The 24,083-nt window shown below is 42.4% G+C and overlaps 1 protein-coding gene across 7 annotated transcripts in view; it reads left to right on the forward strand.

The window, feature by feature from the left end:
* The window catches only part of scaper (S-phase cyclin A-associated protein in the ER), a 347,336-nt gene that overhangs the window by 132,580 nt on the left and 190,673 nt on the right, over window positions 1-24,083 (forward strand). For all 7 annotated transcript variants that reach the window (XM_078199948.1, XM_078199949.1, XM_078199950.1 and 4 more), the window contains one exon: window positions 9,519-9,655. In XM_078199948.1, the coding sequence (XP_078056074.1) occupies window positions 9,519-9,655 (137 nt within the window). The remainder of the gene's footprint in view (window positions 1-9,518; window positions 9,656-24,083) is intronic.

Genomic DNA, 24,083 nt, shown 5'->3' on the forward strand with positions numbered 1-24,083 from the left:
TCCAGGAAAACCTCTGTTATGTATTGCAATGTACAAGCTGCAACTGGGGTTAAACCAACATGACAGCTCAGTGTTGGCAGACATGGCTGGGAGAATACAAACTACAGACAGGATGCTTTGAATGATCCCTGTCCATCTGTACTTAATTGTGATAGCAGCCTTTCATACGAAAATAACATCACTGATAACCTACGAAGTCAAAAGGCTCTGGGTTCAAGCTCAGCTGCAGAACTTGAGAAAGTAATCTGCGATGATGTCGAGCTGTAGTGAGGAAGTGCTGCATTGTCAGAGGTGCTATATTTCGGATGAATGGTTAAATCGAGGATCCGTGTGCCTGTTCAGATGGATGGCATATTTCTCTTTCTCTTTTTCTTTTATAAACGATCTCATTCATCGTCCCCATCAGTTTTAATTATCAAATACCATTCTTTTATAGTCATATTGTAAAAAAACATGCTGATGGAGACAATTGAATGTCTCAAACAACAATAAATTCTAAGTTTCAAGGCATAAAACTGACATAGTTCATCTCCTACAATATTAAAAAATAAAAGATGAAGATTATCCATGTTTTAAATAGACTGAATTTATGATTGTGTGGTCTAAAATTCAAGCTGCTACCATAATGGTGTTTCTTCGAACAAACCAAAGAGAAATTCCTGTCAGTTACTTCACCGCACCAGACTGCTCTTCCTTTAGGAATTCTTTTCCCATTGTTGTCCTGAGTATCAGGAGAATTGCAAGCGATCATATTTCTGTCTGTCCGTCTTTGGAGTTCTGTACAAAGCATAAGGAGTGGGAGTATGCCACTCAGCCATCAGGTTTGCTCTGCCATTTAATTAGATTATGACTGCGGTTCCATTGCTCCAAATCACTTTGAAACCCTTGCCTAATAAAAATCCATCTTAGATTTGGAAGCTGATATTGAACTTGAGCATCCATAGCCTTTTGGGAGGACAGAGTTCCAAAGTTCTACCACCTTTTGTGTGGAGGAAAATTCTTCCAGATTTTACTACTAAATGGCTTTGCTCTAATTTTAAGATTATGTCCCTTTGTACTTGAATTCCCCAGCAGAGCAAATAGTTCCCCTGCATCTGCCCTAATAAATACTTTTACCATTTTAAATGTCTCGATAAGATGCTCCCTCGATCTCTAAAATCAATCTGAATACAATGAGTGTCTGGTGGTTTTGTTCTGCTCTGAGTGATAGAATGGCTGCAGAGATTTCCGCACTCGCCCTATTGGATCATGGTGCAAGTCATCAGCAAACCATAAGCCAATGTTACTTCCCTGGCTTACTGACCGAGACTAAGCTGAACCAGATGGTTAACTACCTCAGCATTCGATCTGACTCCATCACAAAGATAGAATCATAGAATCCCTACAGTGCAGAAGGAGGCCATTCAGCCCATTGAGTCTGCATCGACTATGGCAGAGTATCTTACCCAGGCCCTATCCCCCAAACCCCACACATTTACTATGGTTAATCCACCTAACCTACATATCTTGGGACGCTAAGTGGCAATTTACCATGGCCAATCCACCTAACCTGCACATCTTTGGAGTATGGGAGGGAACCGGAGGAACCCCACACAGACATGGAGAGAATGTGCAAACTCTACACAGTCACCCAAGGCTGGAATTGAACCTGGGTCCCTGGTGCTGTGAGGCAGCAGTGCTAACCACTGTGCCACTAATCACTAGATCTCCAACTAACTTGTCTATAACATCACCTGTCTGTCCATGCGCATCCTGTCTTGCTGTTGAATACCTGACATATGCCTTTGTTGCCTGCACACTTAATTATTCTAACACTCTGCTGGACGATCTCCCCTCTTCCACTCTCTTAACCTCATTCAAACCTCTGCTGTACCAAAGTCCTGCGCTCCCAACATCCCTGTGCTTGATGGTGTACATTCGCTCCACAAAATTCCTCATCCTCAATGATGGAGGAGCCCAACACATCAGTGCAAAAACTAAGGGCAAATGTTGTTATCTTCAGCCAGAAGGATCGAGTGGATGATCCACGATGAGCTCAATGCATTCTATGCCCGTTTTGAGCAAGAGGTCAGCGACAGCACAACATCCATCCCGGGAGACTTGGAAGAACCTGTATCTGAGGTCACCATTGCTGACGTCAAAGCAGCCTTCTCGAAGGTCAACCCATAGAAAGCGACTGACCCGGATGGGGTACCCGAACGAGCACTCCGATCCTGCGCAGACCAGCTGGCAGGGGTATTCACGGACATCTACAACCTCTCTTTACACCAATCTGAGGTGCCTATCTGCTTCAAGAAGATGACCATCATCCCGGCATCAAAGAAAAGCCAGGCAGCGTGCCTTAATGACTATCATCCGGTGGCCCTGACATCCATCACTATGAAGTGCTTTGAAAGGTTAGTCATGGCATGAATCAATTCCGGCCTCCCAGATTGCCTGGATCCACTACAGTTCGCTGTGGATGGTGTTGATGGAGCTGCATTGATCCAGGCAAGTGCAGAGGATTCTATCACACTCCTGATGTGCCTTGTAGATGGTGGACAGACTTTGGGGAATCAGGAAATGAGTTACACGCCACAGGATTCCTCGCCGCTGACCTGCTCTGATAGCCACAAGTTTACGGAAGCTAGAAAATCTTTATTTTTCATGGGATGTGTGTTTGTTGGCAAGGCTAGCATTTATTGCCTGTTCCTATTTTTCCTCCAACTGAGTGGTTGGCTAGGCCATTTCAGAAGGCAGTTACGAGTCAACCACATTACTGTAGACCTGGAGTTACATGTAGGCCAGACTGGGTAAGGGTGATAGATTTCCTTCCCTCAAGGACAAGAACCAGATGGTTTTTACAACAATCAATAATAGTTTCATGGTCACCATTGCTGGAATCGGCTTTCCATTCCAGACTTATTAATTGAATTCCAATTCCGTGAGTTGCCACGGTGGGATTGAACCCAGGTCCTCAGATCAGTAGTCCAGTGACATTAATACTACACCATCATCTGGCGGCCAGCAGAGTTAGATGAATCTGGAGGCAACAAAAGCATTAATGTGGGTTTCAGCGGCTGATAAACTGATTGAATTTCCACTTTTGGTCTGACGCCTATGTTAAGTGATATTAAACTAGAGCAAATTAACATGTTAATTTGTTTGTCTCTGAAAGTCATTTAAAATGCACTTAAAATGTCAAGCGCTAGGTGGTTTATTAATTTGCTGTTGAGTGAAGGGGTTTAATGGAAGTATTTTACGTTAGTTAAAAAGCCAAAGCTGCAAGTTTGGACTTAATGCTGTTTAATCTGTTTTAATGTAATAATCTGGTACTTTGATCTACACCTTTTGAGATATGACACTCATGTCTGAAATGAGGTATCATTACTTCATTGTTCTCTTAATGAATTCCTGGGGATGAATTCTGATAGTTGTCCATGCTGCGCAACTTGAAAGGTGAGAACTCTGAGAAGCGCCTGTAATCGTGTGGCAGTAGTTTGGTGACGCAGGAGAGAGTTTTTTTTCTCACTCTCCCTCGTTGAACTACTGCGGGTGTACGAGTCGTGCAGCGAAGGACAGATTATGTACAGAAACTGCATGTTGGAACGACCAACAAGGACACTGGCTTCTGCCCACAATCGTTGCCGCACCCATCCTGCTGATTTGACGGACTGTTTCTAATTGTTGTAGTGACAGTGGGACAGCTGGCTGACTTGTTCATTTTATATCTGAGGCTCTCTCTAACTGATGGGTGTCGGTTTCAGAGACTGGGATTAGGTTTGTTTTGTTCAGTTATCACTCTATACAGCAGCGTTAGTGAGTGAATAGATTATATCAGTGATAACTTCTTGAATCTGTTCCACAGCCGCAGGTGGACAGGCTGGTTGTGTTTCATCTCCCCAGTCTGATGCTGTAGCAGGCAGATTTAAAGTGTTTGTTTCTCTCATGGTTCTTCATTGGGATGGAGCTTGGGCATTGGGCTTTGCCCCATTATATGGGCCAGTCCTGATGGGCGTTAATGCTTTTGATTGAATAATATGCATGCTGCTAAAAACAGTGGATTCAGCTGTTTCAGATATTGTAATGAATAATAAATTTAACCCTGAAAAGGAGCAATTAAAAAGAAAACAACTTTTTCTGTATGAATATTTCCTTACTTGAAATTTGGTGGAGCAAATAGCCCATCTTCCTTCTTTGCTCCATAAACTTGAGATCATCCAAAACTCTGTTCAGAATCACAGAATTGGTACAGCGCAGGAGGAGGCCATTTGGCCCCTTGTGCTTTCGATGTCCTAACTCGTACCAAGCCCCATTCACCCCTTCAAACGCATTCTTTGTTCTAATGCTTGGGGTCCTGTCCTGCATTTCCAACGTTGACTTGTCCTGGTCAATTTACCTGGTTTGAACTGTAGCATTATTGTGACATTACTGTATTTGAAGTCATTTATGCTGACAATACCAGACTCAGCACCAGCTGACTTTGAGTCTGTTGCACACACAAATGACTTCATGTATAACAAAACATGTGTTGTACGGATTGAAAAGTTGCTTTTGAATCTGTGCAAACAATTGAATGCCGGATAAAAGCAAATTACTGCGGATGCCGGAATCTGAAACCAAAAGAGAAAATGCTGGAAAATCTCAGCAGGTCTGGCAGCATCTGTAAGGAGAGGAAAGAGCTGACGTTTCGAGTCCAGATGACCCTTTGTCAAAGCTTTGACAAAGGGTCATCTGGACTCGAAACATCAGCTCTTTTCTCTCCTGACAGATGCTGCCAGACCTGCTGAGATTTTCCAGCGTTTTCTCTTTTGGAATTACATGCTGGAGGTTGACTATATCTGTTCCCGATCACAAAGTCGTATTGTGACATAATATCATGCAGGTTTCATATGTGAATGTGGTTCTTCAGTTATGGATAATTAATATATTGATAGCATAAAAATTATCATATGGACATTAGAGTACAGGAATTTTATCGCAAGTTTCAAAAACCCATGGTGTGAAACGTGCTATTGAACTCTGTATCTTTCTCGCAGGTTTACAAAAATGTTTTTTAATTTAAAAGGGCTTCTTCAAAAGTTTTGTAGATGAATACACTGTCTGATCTGGTTCCAACACATAAAGACCAGGCAGATTTTGGGTTTGATTCCAAACATTTTTTACATTAGCCAACCTCATTTTTAAAAATTCTTTCGTGGCATGAGGGTGTCACTGGCAAGGCCAGCATTTATTGCCCATTCCTAATTGCCCTTGAACTGAGTAACTTGGTAAACCATCTCAGAGGGCATTTAAGAGTCAACCACTGTGGGTCTCGAGTCTCATGTAGACCTGACCAGGTTAGGATGGTAGATTTCCTTCCCTAAAGGACATTGGTGAACCAGATGGGTTTTTGCAACAATCGACAATAATTTCATGGTCACCATTACTGAGCATCTTTTAACTCCAGATTTGTTTTGGACTAAAGTCAAATTCCACCAGCTGCTGTGGTGGGATTTGAACCCATACACCCGATGATTACCCTCGGCTTTTGGATTACTATTCCAATGATGTTACCGCTATGTTACCTTCTCCCCTGTTGGAGTAGCAGCAAGGCTCTGGCGTAGGGTGTGAGTGCCCCTGGCTAAGGAGCAGAAAGTCAGCTCGGGTTTCCCATATGATCATAATCCACTGCTTCTTTGGGCATGGGACGAGAATGTCAACTGCTACATCCATAGAAGACTTTTAACTTCTTGGGTGGATTACTGGAGGGAAGTTCTTGGCTGTGTCCAATTACAAATTAGAAAAGGAAAACAAACAGAAAGAAAAACAAGATTTTGAAAAATTGGCAACTTTTATATGAAAAAAGTGCAGCTTGTTGCATTTCATTTGCTTCCTCTGCCTTTGCCAGCGGAGATGCGGTGATTGAGTTTCGGGACATCTCTCATTTTGTTTTCTTATGGATCATACAATTATGGCTGGGTGCGTTTTAAGCGGTTAATGAGTTAATCGTTCAATGCATTCAATTCAATTGGTGCAGCGACAATAATCTCTCCCTCAATGTGAACAAAATGAAGGAGATTGTCATCGACTTCAGGAAGCGTAGAGGAGAACATGGCCCTGTCTACATCAACGGGGACGAAGTAGAAAAGGTCGAGAGCTTCATGTTTTTAAGTGTCCAGATCACTGACAACCTGTCCTGTTCTCTCCCCCCCCCACCATGCCGACACTATAGTTAAGAAAGCCCACCAACGTCTCTACTTTCTCAGAAGCCTAAGGAAATGTGGCTCTGACTCAGCTATGACTCTCACCAACCTTTGCAGATGCACCATAGAAAGCATTCTTTCCGGATGTATCACAGCTTGGTATGGCTCCTGCTCTGCCCAAGACCGCAAGAAATTACAAAAGGTTGTGAATGTAGCCCAATCCATCACGCAAACCAACCTCCCATCCATTGACTCTGTCTACACTTCCTGCTGCCTCGGAAAAGCAGCCAGCATAATCAATGACCCCACGCACCCCGGACATTTTCTCTTCCACCTTCTTCCGTCGGGAAAAAGATACAAAAGTCTGAGGTCACGTACCAACTGACTCAAAAACAGCTTCTTCCCTGCTGCCATCAGACTTTTGAATGGACCTACCTTGCATTAAGTTGATCTTTCTCTGCACCCTAGCTATGACTAACACTACATTCAGCACTCTCTCCTTTCCTTCTCTATGAACAGTATGCTTTGTCTGTATAGTGCGCAAGAAACAATACTTTTCACTGTATGCTAATACATGTGACAATAATAAATCAAATCAAATGCTTACAGCTTTGTGTGTTATTTTCCTGTAGGTTTATTTTCATAATACTGAGAACTAGCAGTAAAACGATGTATAATAAAATAATGTATCAATGCATTTAACAAAAATACTTTGACTGCTTTTCTCCATCAATTCTGCATTAAATCATTCTGCTGTAGGCTTTCTTCAGAATCCATTTTACATTTTGTAGTATCCTATCAAACAAAACTCGTAAATGCAATAAGTCAAGCCCTGCTGGTTGAACAAAAAATATTGCCTCTCCATTTAATGCCTGCCAATTTATTTGGCAAATTTCAGAGTTCTAATTATTTTGAGTCTGTAAAAAACTGTGACCTTTTGTGTGAGGGTGAGAGAAACTATTAAATACTGAATTTATTCAATGCAATTTTGTTACCTTACGGAATATTCTTGCAAAATCAGCACAGTCGTGACAATTGTAACGCCAGTGCATGTAGCTTCCAGTGAAATTACAAATGTTTCCATCCTGGCTTAGGTTCAGGTTCACGTCTCAACATTTGTGCTAATGCTGCTGAGATGCTATATAATAAGGTACAATAATCTGTAACTCTGTGTACATGAGAAATGAATAAAAATTAGTTGTTGGAACAGCACCGTAACGTGTTTTGATCTGTCCCTCCCATCGAACGGCCAGCCCCCAGTGTCACAGTTCCACATCTCAGTGGTGCGGGAATGTAGCGGGCAGAGCCCCCAACAATTTGCACAGGGCTGAAAGCAAACCGGACCTTAGTGAATCAGTGTGCAGTGACCAATTCAGTGTGGCATTGATAAGCATCCATTAGCAGGTCAACCACAAATGATGCAGGGCGTAAGTAGATGAATGAATGGGAGGGAAATTAGTGTATATGTGGAAGAAAGGTAGAACTGTGTCATGGTGCAAATCGTTCTTAATTTCAATTAAATAGGCCACTATTTCGGAATCTATACGGAGCAGAAATGATACTTAACACAGATTAAACTCATGGACATTTTTGTAAACTGTTGACTTGGGAAAAAAATTCCAGGAAATATATTTGTAGTGGGAGCTTTTGTTAATAGCTGAAATTCATTCGGGTTTACAGCATCTGCAGGATTTTGTTTTTGTTAAGAGTTGAAATGGGTTGTTAAAAGTAGCTCAGGTTTGTGTGCCAGTTATGGATAGTGTAAAGTTCTAGCACGTGCATATACCATCAATGTTTGCTATATTGTGGGTCTTGACTAGTTTCTTGAGCAGTGCTGAATGAAAGCATCAAGAAGTTGATGATTAGCAATGTATCAGTTATTATGGACCACTCTAATGCTCATCTTAATAGCTGATTGCAACAGCAACAACTTGCATTTATGTAACACCATTAACAGTAAAATGTGTCAAGGTGCTTCAGAGGACCAACTATCAAAATATGGTCTAAGAGATAATATGGGGAACAGTGATGACAGTAAAACTCCAGAAACAGGTTGCCCATTCGTTCATCTTTCCCTGCACCTAGTGACAGATATCTGAAGACAGATAAAGAAAATAAATTGAAATGTGGGAAGGCATGGCTTAATGGGGCTTGCCTATCTGTTCCGACTCTGATGACTTAACACTGCTAGCTTGCTCTGGAACTTGAACTTTTCATTCATGGCCCAGGACCTACCCATGGCACTTTTCCATGTAAATACAGGAGATGTAACATCTGTCCTCCCCCCTCACCGTTCAAGGTCCCAAGCACCACTTCCAGATGAAGCAGTGATTTACACGTAATTCTTTCAATTTAGTCTACTGTTTCCCCTGCTTACAATGTGCTCCCCGCAAATTGGATGACCGCTTTTTGGAACGTTTCCATTCAGTCTAAAAATCCCCCCTCACACTAACATCTTTATCCTTGGCCTGCTGCACTGTTTCAGTGAACTTCAACATAAGCTTGACAAATCGCGCCTCATCTTTCGATTAGGCGCTTTACAACCTTTCGAGATGATATTGAGTTCAACAATTTCAGATCATAAACTCTGTTCCCCCATTTTGTTTCCATTTTTTTGCATGCTTCAGTCTTTCTCTTTATTTTGCCTTCAATCAGCAGCAAACCTTCTCAAGGGTGGCACGGTGACACAGTGGTTAGCACTACTGCCTCACAGCGCCAGGGACCTGGGTTCGATTCCCGGCTCGGGAATCTGTCTGTGTGGAGTTTGCACATTCTCCCCATGTCTGCGTGGGTTTCCTCCGGGTGCTCTGGTTTCCTCCCACAGTCCAAAGATGTGCGGGTTTGGTGGATCGGCCGTGCTAAATTCCCGCTTAGTGTCAGGGAGACTAGCTAGGGTGGATCTGGGTGGGATTGTGGTCGGTGCAGACTTGATGGACCGAATGGCCTCCTTCTGCACTGTAGGGATTCTATGATCTTTTATTTCTTTGTTTCTTTTCTTGCCCCATCTCAATTCTCTTTGGTCCAGTAAGATTAATTCTTCTATCATTCAACCTCAACTGTCTTGCATCCTTCCGCAAACCTTCCTTTGTTCTTGACCCGCTCACCCCTTGATCAAAACCTATTACATCTGACTTTTCCCAGATCTGATGAAAGGTAATCAGTGTTAACTCTGTTTCTGACTCCACGGATGCTGCCTGCCCTGCTGAATATGTTCTGTTTCTATTTCGGCTTCTGAAGGCTTTTGAAAATAAAAACCCGGGCATAGCACAGAGCTATACACAATGGGGCTCTTGGAGTTCCACTGAAAGGCAAAGTTTGTCTCAGCAATTGATCATTCACACCTTTTTCCATCAGGAACACCTATCCTGCAAGAAGTACATTACGGACATAGTGACTGAGACCTGTGTACACCCAGAGACATCAAAGGATGCAGAAGAGAAGCAGAAAGTAAGGAAGAAGGCCAAGAAACTTCGTGCACGCATGAACTCCAGGTAATGGTGGACATCCTCTCAATATGACTCCTTTATCCTTAAAAAAAAAAGTAATAGGTTGATTTTTTTTAAAAACATGAAATTATTTGCTTCATGGGTTATCTTAAAAATACACTGATGAGCCTAATTTATAGCCACTTTCTGTGATTAGAAAAGAGAACTGAAAATCGATCTGGAGCCCTTGCTTTCACCTGTTAAGAGCTTTTCTCGTAATTGGCTGCCAGCGCCTGGCCAAAACTACAGTTCCTTCCAGCATGCATTTGTATGTTTAAGTATGTGTAAACCATGCCTATTTTTCTTTCCAGCTATTGATTTTTAAATGAAGCATCAAAGAAAATCAATAGTAATCAACAAATAGAAGGCAATATGCAGGAGTGTCAAATCCCGGGTCTCGGGTTTAATTAATTTTGTTGGCTGTCACAACAAGGGGGAAAAAGTTGGAAATGCTCTGAAATATAAAGTGAGTTGTCAGACCTGTAGTTTGTCATGAGCTTGGAAAGTGACATCTGCGGAACAGAGTTGTGTGAAGTGTGCTTAATCGTTGGCTGTCACCATCCCCATCCACCACCACCCCCCCTTCCCTTGGAGATAGGGTGTCACCTGCTGTAGTTATTTTTAGTTTCATGCATTACTGTAGCAAATGACTTTGTATTATGTTACCCATGAACTAACAAGCAGATCCTCAACATGAAGTGGTAAATGAGGTTCAGAGTGAATGGCGACACATGCACCATATTAAAACCTGTCAGTTCCTTTTTGTGTTGTCTTGTTTGGAATCATACATCACTGCCTTCCTCTTGTGTTTAAGCATTGACAAGTGAAACTTGGCTTTCTGAGCCTTTCTGTTGTTTGGTAGGCACGCTTCCATATTATGTTTTATTCAGCATACAGTGTTCTGCTTGTTTTTTTTTCATTCTGTTTTAGATTTGCTTTCTTTGTCCCTGTCAAGTGCTTTTCTGGCTGAGAGAGTAGGAAGGCAGGTGACCTGCTTCCAGGCACAGACACTGCCTCCCTCACTATTGATCCAGTTGGCAGGACATGGCCTTGAGTTCTTTGATATTTCACTCTTAATTTCCCTTGTTTCGAGTCTCTTTGGTATCACAGGTAATCTGGGAATGTTTTGTTTGGGCAGCCGTGGGTGTGAAATGGAGCTGGTCGGTCTTTGGAGTGCCATGGAAAGGTTGTTCCACACAAAATAATTATTCAGCAATGGAAGTTATTACAACACAGCAACTATCAAAGAAAGACTGAGGAGAAAGCATTGACTGGGCTTTAAGTAAACTTAATGTACTGTAAAATCTACAATAGGCATTGCTGTACTGGATAAGTCATTGTCCTATTTTGCAATTGGGAATTATTGTAAAAGCTCAGGTGGTTAAGTTGAAGCAGAAAGGTTTTAACTTGCAAATTGGATTTTGTGGTAGTTCATACTCTTCCAAGTAAGTACTTGAGACCGTCTGGTCAACATAAACTCAGGCTGATACACTGATAGCTTCCATCAGGAACTGGCATTAAATTGGTAATCTGAATAGAAGCCAGTCGATGGCTGATACAGCAAAATTGTCACATAGGTGCAGTAAGAATTGATTTTCTAAGATTGGAACTCTCCCACACCTTGTTGAAGTACATAAGAAAATAACAAATAGGAACGGGAGTAGGCCATTTAGTCATTCCAAATGTGTTCTGCCATTCAATACAGTCATAGCTGATCTTATCCTCAACTCCAACCTCCTGCACTAACCTCAGTTCCCTAGTTTTCAAAAATCCCTTGATCCTTTCTTGAATACAGTTAACAGCGGACCATCCACAGCCCTCTGGAGTAGAGAATTCCAACGATGCACAACCATTTCATAGAATCATAGAATCCCTACAGTGCAGAAGGAAGCTATTCGGCCCATCAAGTCTGCACCGACCACAATCCCACCCAGGCCCTATTCCCATAACCCCATGCATTTACCCTAGCTAGACCCCCCGACACGAAGGGGCAATTTAGCATGGCCAATCCACCTAATCCGCACATCTTTGGACTGTGGGAGGAAACCGGAGCACCCGGAGGAAACCCACGCAGACACTGGGAGAATGTGCAAACTCCGCACAGACAGTGACCCAAGGCGTGATTCGAACCCGGGTCCCCGGCGCTGTGAGGCAGCAGTGCTAACCACTGTGCCACCGTGCCGCCCAAAATTTTTAATTCCAATTGTTTTTTTAATTCAAATTTCACCATCTGCTGCAATGGGATTCAAACCCAGGACTCTGGATTATTAGTCCAATAAGAAGTCTCACAACACCAGGTTAAAGTCCAACAGGTTTATTTGGCAGCACAAGCCTCCAGAGCAGCGCTCCGGAAAGCTTGTGCTACCAAATAAACCTGTTGGACTTTAACCTGGTGTTGTGAGACTTCTTACTGTGCTTACCCCAGTCCAACTCCAGCATCTCCAATCATTACTAGTCCAGTGACAATGCCACTGTCTCTCCCTAATTTGAGTGAGGAAACTTCCCTGTTTTTATCCGAAATGACTGACCTTTTATTGTGAGACTGTAACCCCTAGTTCTAGACTCTCCAGCCAGGGGAATCATCCTCCCAAAGTTAACCTATTTGCGTTCCTTAAGAATCATCTCCACTGTCCCTGACCTGGCAATGCTTGGACCTGACCCTGAGAGCCTAAATTGCAAAGTATTCAATTCCTCAGCATCTTATTGAGGAAATTTACAAAAATAGAACTTAACTGCAAGTGCATTATGCCAACTTGGCCTCTGTGTGTAGAATTGTTGCATCTGAGTCAAAACATTTGTATATCTATGACCTGAGCCCGTATTCAAGGCTAACACTACAATTCAGCACTGAGCAAGTGCTGCCTTGTTAGTATGACATATTTAGAATTAAGCTGAGCCTACATCTAACTGTCTAGGTGAGCACACAAGATCCAGTGGCGCCAGTCAAAAACAGGGATTTTTCTGGCCTACATTCTTACCTCAGCCAAAAAAAAAAATCAAAATCAGATGAACTACGTGGAGTTTAATCTGTGTGGAGTTTGCACGTTCTCCCCGTGCCTGCGTGGGTTTTTTCCAGGTGCTCCGGTTTCCTCCTACAGTCCAAAGATGTGTGGGTTAGGTTGATTGGCCATGCTTAATTGACCCTAGTGTTAGGGGGATTAGCAGGGCAAATCTGTGGGGTTACAGGAATAGGGCTAGGTGGGATTGTGGTCGGTGCAGACTTGATGGGGCTGAATGGCCTCCTTCTGCAGGGATTCTATGAACTAGTCATGTGTCTATTTTCTGTTTTGGATGTTGTGTGAAAAGTGACTGCGAGTTTGTTTACATAAGCAACAGTGACTACATTTCAGAAGGACTTCATTGGATGGAAAGACTTTGGGGCATCCATGTAGAGAGAAGTTACTTTTTTCATTATCCAAGTTTCAGTTTACTCTCTCTCATTATCAGTCAAAAGTATTGCCAAACAGAGTCTTAACCAAGGTAATAGCATGTTGCACAGACCAGTAACACCTACAACGTTTGACACAAATCAAACTTGCAGCTAAGAAATATTTGTATTTTATAGTTACCCTTTATTGCTTCATGTGGTTTGTTTCCCTACCAAGATCAACATTTCAGGACTTCTAATTATCCACCACGGGTCATTCTCTCTCTAAAGACTACTACATGATTTTTAAGAGATTTTCTAGCAATGTACATGCAACATTCATTCATCTGTGCTCTGGCCAAAGGCAGGTCCTTGGTTCATTGTCGACTGACAGTTCATCCTGAGCCATTTTTCCTGCCAGTTTCTGTCCATGGTGGTTTGCAATTGCCTTCCAATCTCAGAGCAGAGCGAGGAAGCAGATCCCATAGAACCATAGAAAATTACAGCTCAGAAACAGGCCTTTTGGCCCTTCTTGTCTGTGCCGAACCATTTTATGCCTAGTCCCACTGACCTGCACTTGGACCATATCCCTCCACACCCCTCTCATCCATGAACCCGTCCAAGTTTTTCTTAAATGTTAAAAGTGACCCCGCATTTACCACTTTATCCGGCAGCTCATTCCACACTCCCACCACTCTGCGTGAAGAAGCCCCCCCTAATATTCCCTTTAAACTTTTCTCCTTTCACCCTTAACCCATGCCCTCTGGTTTTTTTCTCCCCTAGCCTCAGCGGAAAAAGCCTGCTTGCATTCACTCTATCTATACCCATCAAAATCTTATACACCTCTATCAAATCTCCCCTCAATCTTCTACGCTCCAGGGAATAAAGTCCCAACCTATTCAATCTCTCTCTGTAACTCAGCTTCTCAAGTCCCGGCAACATCCTTGTGAACCTTCTCTGCTCTCTTTCAATCTTATTTACATCCTTCCTGTAACTAGGTGACCAAAACTGTACACAATACTCCAAATTCGGCCTCACCAATGCCTTATATAACCTTACCATAACACTCCAACTTTTATACTCGATACTCCGATTTATAAAGGCCAATGTACCAAAGGGACTCTTTACGACCCTATCCACCTGTGACGTCACTTTTAGGGAATTCTGTACCTGTATTCCCAGATCCCTCTGTTCAACTGCACTCTTCAGAGTCCTACCATTTACCCTGTACGTTCTTCTTTGGTTTGTCCCTCCAAAGTGCAATATCTCACACTTGTCCGCGTTAAACTCCATTTGCCATTTTTCAGCCCATTTTTCTAGTTGGTCCAAATCCCTCTGCAAGCTTTGAAAACCTTCCTCACTGTCCACTACACCTCCAATCTTTGTATCAGCAAACTTGCTGATCCAATTTACCACATTATCATCCAGATCATTGATATAGATGACAAACAACAATGGACCCAACACCGATCCCTGCGGCACACCACTAGTCACAGGCCTCCACTCAGAGAAGCAATCCTCCACAACCACTCTCTGGCTTCTTCCATTGAGCCAGTGTCTTATCCAATTTACTACCTCCCCATGTATACCTAGCGACTGAACCTTCCTAACTAACCTCCCATGAGGGACCTTGTCAAAGGCCTTGCTGAAATCCAGGTAGACAACATCCACCGCCTTCCCTTCATCCACTTTCCTGGTAACCTCCTCGAAAAACTCTAATAGATTGGTCAAACATGACCTACCACGCACAAAGCCATGTTGACTCTCCCTAATAAGTCCCTGTCTATCCAAATATTTGTAGATCCTATCCGTTATCACACCTTCCAATAACTTGCCCAAGTCTATCTCAGCCAGAAAAGGAATCTAACCCGTGCCGTTATTCTGAACCATACGTTGGCCATCTAGCGCAAACCAACCTTCTACATGCAATGTATTTTAATTAAATCAGTAAAATGCAACAATTATCGGTCAGAAAGAAAGGATAGGAACCTGAGCTCAGGTAGAGTGACCCAGAGCTGAAACTCAACATTGAAATCAACATTACTTCTAAGTTGCTCAAAGTCAAAAGCCCCACTCCTACCTGGAGGACAGATATTTGTATGTCAGTACATCAAAACAGTTTTTCTATAAATTTGTTTTACCAATGACCTGTGTAGCGATAGGCTGACTGCTCAATGTAGCACTGACCCATATAAGCCAAAAGGTTATAGGTTTGAATCCCAGTTTGTGCTGTTAGCTGATTTTATCTCGCGAGCCACAAAAGGCTCAGGGCCTGTGAGCTGTGTAGGGAGGATTCAGTTCCTTATATTAGTTGACTTGACGGGCTGAATGGCCTGTTTCTGTGACATGGCACTTAGTGCCCCACTCTGGAATTTGTGTGTGCGTGATGTTGGGTGGATGCAGGATTGGTCATAGATCAAAGTATTCCTTTAATGAGTTCATTCCCTGTCCATCTTCCCCTTTTTGCCAGTCGTTCTACTTTCAAATGATCCACCTATCAATGTCGATATCCTTTCAACCGTTGGGCTTCATGAGTTTAGCTGATTTATTGCATCACCAAATAGAAAAACGTTTAATAAAAGAACCTTAAAACATTGTGAAGTAAAAAGTGCACACATGAAATGATTGATATAAAACAATTACACAAAACCTTGCTCCGAGGATAAAACATCTGTTGCCATTAATGCAAACACTAATATTAAAATTAGTTCAGAGCGGCAGCAGAGATCAGATGTTGCTCATTGATGGCTTGTTTTATGTGCTTTTTGCTGTTTACATTAGTTTATGAAAAATGTAGGTCATTTTGACCCCTTGCTCCTGAAAACGGGAGACCATCAGAAGATTTAGAGGGTCATGCCTTGACCTTCAGTCCTGCAGCAACTATCTCATGCCTCAGCAAATGAAAAAAAGCACAACATAGATTTTTCTTACGAGATTAGGTTTGTCTTTAGAGCTGAACTTGGGTTCCTTCATTAAGTGGCACCTTTTGTCAACGATTGAGTGAGCGAAATGCATTCACTGCGAACAAATGTTTTAAGTGTATCAGCTCTTTGCAAGAAAAAGCCTGCAAAGCATTGTGTTTGTGACTGGTACAGACTGAGCAGAAACAGGATGTAAAATAACCATGTTAATTTTTTTGAATTACAGTATTTTCCTTCCCTTAAGAAAATGCTCGCTGGTCATGTCAAACAGAGTGAAAGTGAGCAGTCTGCTTTAGTGTTGAAAATATGGTGCGAGTGACTGGTAGGGATTTTTCTTATCCCCCTTCTAAATAGAAGGTTAGGATATGCTCACTGTGCCCTTCTGATATTGCAGCCAAGATTTAAAATATCTTTCATTTATCCTCTGACATCGCACTGTCCATTGTTCTGTGTTCCCTCCGCTCCATCAGTAGCTATTCTATACATCTTGTCATCCCCTACCCTGTTCTTGAAAGCCAGCTAAAATCCCTTCTCTTTGACATTGCTTCCCTCTTCCCTTTTAACTTATTTACTGCTCCTTCCCCATCCCTTCACCCTTTAAAGGGTTGGAAACATATTCCTTCTTCTGGGGAGCATTATAATAAATACAACAGTGTACAAAGTCTAAAATTCACAGAAGGAAGCATGCTGTCATGCAAAAGCCATGCACGCTCTCTTGAATTTCCACAAAACAGTTGTCAATTCAGAGTAATGTTTGGTTGAACGTTGGGTAGGTTTTCTTTCCTCGGTTACAGAGTTGAATTAGTTGAAAATGTAAAACTCAGGCTTGCCAAAATTCAAAATCCATCTGCTTTCAAGTGCCTTTACCAGTTTGATTCCCACTCTTGTTTTTGAATGTCTTTTTGTGTTCAGGTTGTTATTGGCAAGGGGAGTACTGAAATCTTTGGGATCCTTTTAAGACTGTATAATGCAGCCATGGGGGTTCCAATGAAATTGCAAGCTGGAAAGTGAAGCTAGAGGTGATTGCGAATTTTGAAATTGAAATTTGATGGCTTTTAGTCAGGAAGAAGAAACTATCGGCCAGGATTCCTCTGCTGAAATAATGTCCAAAGAGCTCCAGCGAATTGGGCATATTAGAGGGTGTTGACTGAGGACAGGATTGGGTATTGCTGCAATGACCTTGCAAATCGAATTGCCTGCTAAAGTCTCCGTGAAGGCTCACACCGTTCCAGAGAATGTCACTATTCTTGAGTACCTTCAGGAGAAGAGGGGATAAAGCAGAATTAATGTAATGGATTGAACCCTTCTTTCATGTATCGCTTGACCTAAAATGCTGGCAACTGTAGTCGGCCTGCTGGCCAAGATCACCCATCCTATTTATTATGAAGTGCTTAAAAACAAAAACAGTTGTTGCATAGTTTCTTGCCGTATTGTGTTCAATTTGTGCTTGTGTGCTTCTTTGGGGAGTGTTACCTTGCTTCCGAGCGGAGCCAGATCCTGTTCTGGCAGACTGAGACCGTTGCTTTTGACAGAATAGCCAAACACCTCGATGGATATCCTGTATCATTGTAGACAGGGTGAGGGTGGGGAGGGGAGAATAGCGAAAGGGACAAGTCATGATGAATTGAATATTATCAGCTCTGCTTGGCAGTTTTGTGATCTCACTGACCGCTAATATTTATAACCAGAAACCATTTAGCCAGAGCTGTTTGAAGAGTAATATATTGCCCAGCAATTGCACCAAGTTTAACCCCTGTCTTTATAAAACTGTCAGCTTCTGAGACTGCAATATCTGATTCTCAGAAATAAACTGATGAGCCACTGATGTATAGAATAAAAGGAAAACAATAAGAAACGTAAGGGTACAAAATTGGGGAGAAACCCATTATGTTTGGGTGTATTGTCACTATGTTAAAAGGTATATTTTGGTTCTTAATGTTTATTGAATTAATAATCCATGCTGATGACACCTGAGAACAATAATAAAGTAAAAATATTAGTCCAGTGCATATTGCTTGAAAAACGTAGGCTGTCAATGTCCAACTGAAGAACCATTATTATCATGCTGTAACATAGTCTGATGGAAGCCAGGCTTGTAGTTGTATTCCTGCTACATGTTGAGCTTCTGTTTAAACACATGCCCAAAACAGTCACCAATTGGAAGCCAGACATTTCCTCCACAAGAGCAGAACACTCTTGTGATGGAAGTGGGAATTTCTGACTTTATTTTGTATGGTTTGAAGTAGCTGGGATTAGAACAGAAGCTGCTTATTTTTTATTAGGCTCTTTGCGGAAAACCACTTGATAAACAAATTCCCTCAGACTACTGGGGCAATATGTGTCGCTTGAATCTAAAGTGATTTCTGATGTGCTGTGTGCATTAGTGCAATGTGGTTAAAAAGATGAGATGCAATTGCAAGTCCTTCTCCCATTATTACTTAATTAGTGTTGTTGTTGCTTGACTGTTGAAAGAGAAATGTTTGAACGACCATATGTTGTCATAGAGGAAATTTACCATTGTCCAGTTTTTTAATCTATAAAGTGGGATGGAATCCAATCCGCAGAATCTCGTACATATTGGCAAAGACAATGATTGGCTTTTTAAAAATTTCCTACAGCAAGCTAGAAGAACTTTAGACTCACCCTTTTAATAAATTAAGCCACTTGGATAATGTTGCATTACCTATGTCTTCACTTTCCTCTAACTTTTTACTTTTAAATGAATCCAGAGCTTTGATCTACAAGCAGCCATTTAACAATGGGGTATTTTCTAAGCGGCAAGGAAACACGGTGGATATTCTGTGTTCTCTCCAGTGAGCAGTTTGCTGCTGTAGGTTAGACCCAGACTGCCCTAACCCAAACAGGGCAGAGAGTTTGTTTGCTTCTGAAAACTGTCGTCTAGCTATTTACACAATTAAAGGTGTTGAGAGAGAGCTTGAAATTTAACACTCTGTTCTCAAGGCAGTGCAGATCTTGGTTCTGTGTTTTAGTGGAGCCCTTTCTTAAACTCTTGTGAATAGCAATCCCTTTCTTGGATGATGAACAGAGAGGAAATGGCACCAAAATCCGATTCCAGCAGTACCTCACAGGACAGCCAGGTACAAACGGTGCCTCTGAGACAAACAGAGCAGCAACTTGACTGAACCCATCAGTGAAGGATAGGCCGGCTGCAACCATTACCTGCTGGCCATGTTATAGATATGACAGGAACTGGCTTATTGTTTAAGAAAAAAGACTATTATTGGAACTGGCCATCTGATGAGGACATATAGCACGGGTCTAGGCAATATTTCCAAAAGTAATTTGTTGTCTGAAGAGCAGCTCAAAATACTCCATTGGGTTTACCAATGTTTTCACTGTTGAAGTATTAACGGTGCCATTGAAAATCAAATTGGAGGGGAATTTGGCCGCACAGTCATAGGTATATAAGGAGTACAGTAGGGGGCTGAGAACAAAGCCTTGTGGAGCACCAGTGTTGAGGATGATCATGGAGGAGGTGTTGTTGCCTATCCTTACTGATTGTGGACTGTGAGTTAGGAAGTTCAGGATCCAGTCGCAGAGGGAGGTACGGTTTAGGGGGGATTTGAAGAAAAACGTTTTTGACTCAGAGGGTGGTGACGGTCTGGAATGCGCTGCCTGGGAGGGTGGTGGAGGCGGGATGCCTCACATCCTTTAAAAAGTACCTGGATGAGTATTTGGCACGCCATGACATTCAAGGCTATGGGCCAAGTGCTGGCAAGTGGGATTAGGTGGGCAGGCCAGGGCATTTCATGCGTCGGGGCAGACTCGAAGGGCCACTTCTGCACTGTAGGATTCTGTGAAAGTAAGAGAAACATGAGAACTGCTGAGAGCTAGATAAAGGCATAGAAGTAGAGGTTACGCAAGACAAACATTGATTGTTTAGGTAGGGAGGCAGACTGCCCAACATTGGAGTCAGAAGTAGTAATAGCAGCAGAATATACAATGGTGAGACAACTGATAGTACTGTCCTGTACAGACTCTGCTCTGACATCAAAGTTTGTGCAGTAAGAGTTTTAACAATACTAAGTTAAAGTCCAACAGGTTTATTTGGTAGCAAATACCATTAGCTTTCGGAGCGCTGCTCCTTCGTCAGATGGAGTGGAAATGTCCACTCCATCTGACGAAGGAGCAGTGCTCCGAAAGCTAATGGTATTTGCTACCAAATAAACCTGTTGGACTTTAGCCTGGTGTTGTTAAAACTCTTACTGTGTTTACCCCAGTCCAACGCATCTCCACATCATCAAAGTTTGTGTCCAGAACACAGTTTTGAATAACTGCCTATGTGTGATCTTACACCTGTGTGATTATTCCTGTTGCTGTTGCGAATGCACAGCTTAAATAGAATAAATTCAAAGCTCAACATGTCGAAACCACTCCTGTTGGGTGTCATTTGCCAGCATGAACATACCTTTATAATAAAAGCTTTTGCTTTTTCCCCTTTTCTTTCAGTCCCGGGCCCCCAGCCAACCCCCCCACCGACCGACCACCTGATTGCTTTTTCCTGTAAATTCTGAAAGGGCAATTATGTGGTAACTCTTGAATCTTGACCATGGATCTGTGCCTTAGGCTTCAGGTTCTCATTTGTCTTTATCCTGAATTAATAAGATGAACTAGACGTACTTGGTGATTCGATTGTGTCCCAGTCTGTAGTTAAACTCAGTCTGGTGACAGGGTCGCGGTCTCGCAGGGTCACCAAAAGGGCGTGATCCTTCTGTCGCCTTATTAAAAAGAGCTGTTAAAGCTGACACTGGTCATTAGCATTGTGACATACTACCGCGTTTTTCTCTGCCGTGCTCTGTTTGCCCCCTGTTTCTCCCTGATCAATACTGTAAAGTGTGAGTGATGCATCGAGAATACCTTTCAGTGAATTACAAGGTAATGATTCAATCATAGGGTTCAGATTACGTCATAAACTGCAGGAGAAAAACATGCGTGGTTTGTTATCCCTCTGATATTGTATTAGATTTGCATAAATTACTTAATATAGTCAGATTTCACATTTTCTCTCGAGCTTGATGTTGAAAATCATATTGATGTTATAATGGCATCACTGCTGTATTAGTATTTTTTTAAATGCCAACCATGGAATGCATGCAAACTTGTACATGTAATAATTCTACATACAATCAAAATACTTTGACCAAAACTCAGAAGTCCTATGAAGTGTAATGTGTAGTGTTCCAGTACAGCACTAAGAATTTGCTACATTACCAAAAAAAAGGGAGGCACGGTGGCACAGTGGCTAGCACTGCTGCCTCACAGCACTAGAGACCCCGGTTTGATTCCCGGCTCGGGTCACTCTCTGCGCAGAGTCTGCACGTTCTCTCTGTGTCTGCGTGGGTTTCCTCCAGGTGCTCCGGTTTCCTCCCACAGTCTGAAAGACGTGCTGGTTAGGTGCATTGACCATGCTAAATTCTCCCTCGGTGTACCCGAACAGGTGCCGGAGTGTGGTGACTAGGGGATTTTCATAGTAACTTCATTGCAGTCTTAATGTAAGCCTACTAGTGATTAATAAATAAACTTTAACCACTTTGCCCCTGTGGTTCAAGTGAATGCTAAAGATAGTGTGGCTTACCAACGTCCCTCCACACATGCTCCCCAAAAAAGCTGCTTTTACATTTGTTTTAGTGGGAAGCTTCTGAAGATTGGATGGCAGGACATAATCCAGACCCTGAGGCACTCACCTGAGCTGGCATGCCAAAGATCCACACCATATTGTGACAGTCGCAACTGAATTGGGCTGGTCATGCAGCCAGAATGCCTGACACTTGCTTAAGATCAGCCATGATCTTATTGAATGGCGGGGCAGGCTCGAGGGGCTAGATGGCCTACTCCTGCTCCTATTTCTTATGTTCTTATATTATCAAAGCAAATCTTCTATGGAGAGCTTGAACCTGGAGTTGGCTTTTGTAACAGTCAAAGCACGTGACAGAAGGGCAGTCCGGTAGCTTCATTTAGGAGTTTTGATATCGACCTGGTTTCCTGGGAAAAGTTTGCCCAGGTCACTGCACCTGATGCAACCAAGTAAAAACCGTGCAGCCGCCTTTGAAAGCAAACACACATATCAGAAGCAGAAAGAAAATGCAAGGAGAGGAAACCTCAATCTAGAAACTTGTCCAAAACTCAATTGTCTGTGATATTCTAGCTTTTTTGCGCAGAACTCTCTGGCACAAATCGGCATTAGGAATCACCTACATAACCACCGGAACACTATCAAACACCCTAGATGATGAATAAAAGCAAATTATGCTGGAATCTGAAACCAAAAGAGAAAATGCTGGAAAATCTCAGCAGGTCTGGCAGCATCTGTAAGGAGAGAAAAGAGCTGACGTTTCGAGTCCAGACGAGGTCGTCTAGACTCGAAACGTCAGCTCTTTTCTCTCCTTACACATGCTGCCAGACCTGCTGAGATTTTCCAGCATTTTCTCTTCCAGTTGATAAATATGGTCATCTTCGAAAGGTGAACAAGAGTGGGTACGTATCACAGCTGCTGTTTTCCAACTGCTGGGTGTCAAAACAGATTAAGGAATCGCTGGTAAACCTGCCAGAATCACGATGGCTGGTCACAGCAAACACCCACCTTTAAGTTGCTCTTCTTGGTGGCTAGCCTTAATAGGCCTTCCATGTTTACTCTGGAGCTGCCACTCACTGCACAAAAGCCATTTACATGAAAACCAACATGAACGCAATCCAACTGACCATTCATCCATTTGGTGTTTGTGTGAATCTAGCCACGTGCAAACTAGATTCTGCAATTACCTGATAGAACAACAGTCACTGTACATCAAGTAATTCCTTCGATGCAAATTTTGACTGCGATAACATTTTGTTTGAATGGAAGCTTTTTTTTCTGTCTTTGGCTCACGTCTCTCTCAGGAATCATTTAAAAATAAACTGCATTCCATGTTGGGCAGTAGTTGATATTTGAGTCAAATAGCCTTTCTCATCTGTAATTGTTTTGGGGAAAGCTTTTTCTAAAGGTTGGGGTGGATTATGTAGGGAAATCATGTGAACTCTATTCTTTTAAGTATCTGTGCGACTACTTTGATCAGTCAGCAATCTCCTACTTGACTGTATATACAGGCATGTCCGAAGCTGCACCCATCGTTATTTATCCTGCCATCCACTCCAGTGAAGTATAAGATTACAAAAAAACCCTTGGATACTTCTCAGCAGGAGGTTTACCCTGCCGGTACCCAAGTATTGAATACACCAAAGACTGAAATTTTGTAGGGTATGCTAATTGGTTTGGCGTAAATACTATATTTTGCTATAATGACTAGAACTGTCCAGAGACAGCTTGATATTTTCTACAATCGCTAGACTCCTTGCACCATTTCCACATGGAAAACAGCAAAATCTGTGCCAGTAAAAATGCACTACAAAGAACAAAGAACAGTACAGCACAGGAAACAGGCCCTTCGGCCCTCCAAGCCTGTGCCGCTCCTTGGTCCAACTAGACCAATCGTTTGTATCCCTCCATTCCCAGGCTGCTCATGTGACTATCCAGGTAAGTCTTAATTGGTGATACCTACAAATTAGGGCCCGCAGTGACCTAATGGACAAGGAACTGCCTTGAGAATGTTACACCGTGCAGATATGTTTCTGGTCTGTGCTAGATTAATTTATCTCAGTCGGAGCAATGGTTTGAGGGCTCCAATCACCTCGGCACTGATAAACCCAGGATTCCTGTGCCTAATTGTGACACTTCCAACTTTGTTCAGGTCCCTTTGTGTACATCGTCTGGCAGTATTAACCTTTATGGTTGAATAGTCTGCTATTATATGTTGCGCAGACTAACACATGATGGATGGCCACTTGGACAACCTGCCTGTGTCCATAGAACTGGTACCGTAGTCAAGAGGATGGAGAAATCACTGGAAGCGCTGTGAAACAGATTTGTACCTTGATTTTGAGATGTACATCCTGTTGGAAAAAAAAATCCCACATGTTCGGTCTAATCATGAGGACTCGGACAGGGAGTTTGAGGCTTTTTGTTTGTAATAGACTTGAACTCTTAATGTAAACAAGTCTTGTGTAATGATGCATTACTCTGCATCTTTTAAGTTTGGGCAACTTGACAGGAACAGTATGGTGCGCAATCTAGTTAATCTTTCTGGCTAAT

The sequence above is a fragment of the Mustelus asterias genome, chromosome 29 (assembly GCF_964213995.1).
Source record: "Mustelus asterias chromosome 29, sMusAst1.hap1.1, whole genome shotgun sequence".
NCBI lineage: Eukaryota > Metazoa > Chordata > Chondrichthyes > Carcharhiniformes > Triakidae > Mustelus > Mustelus asterias.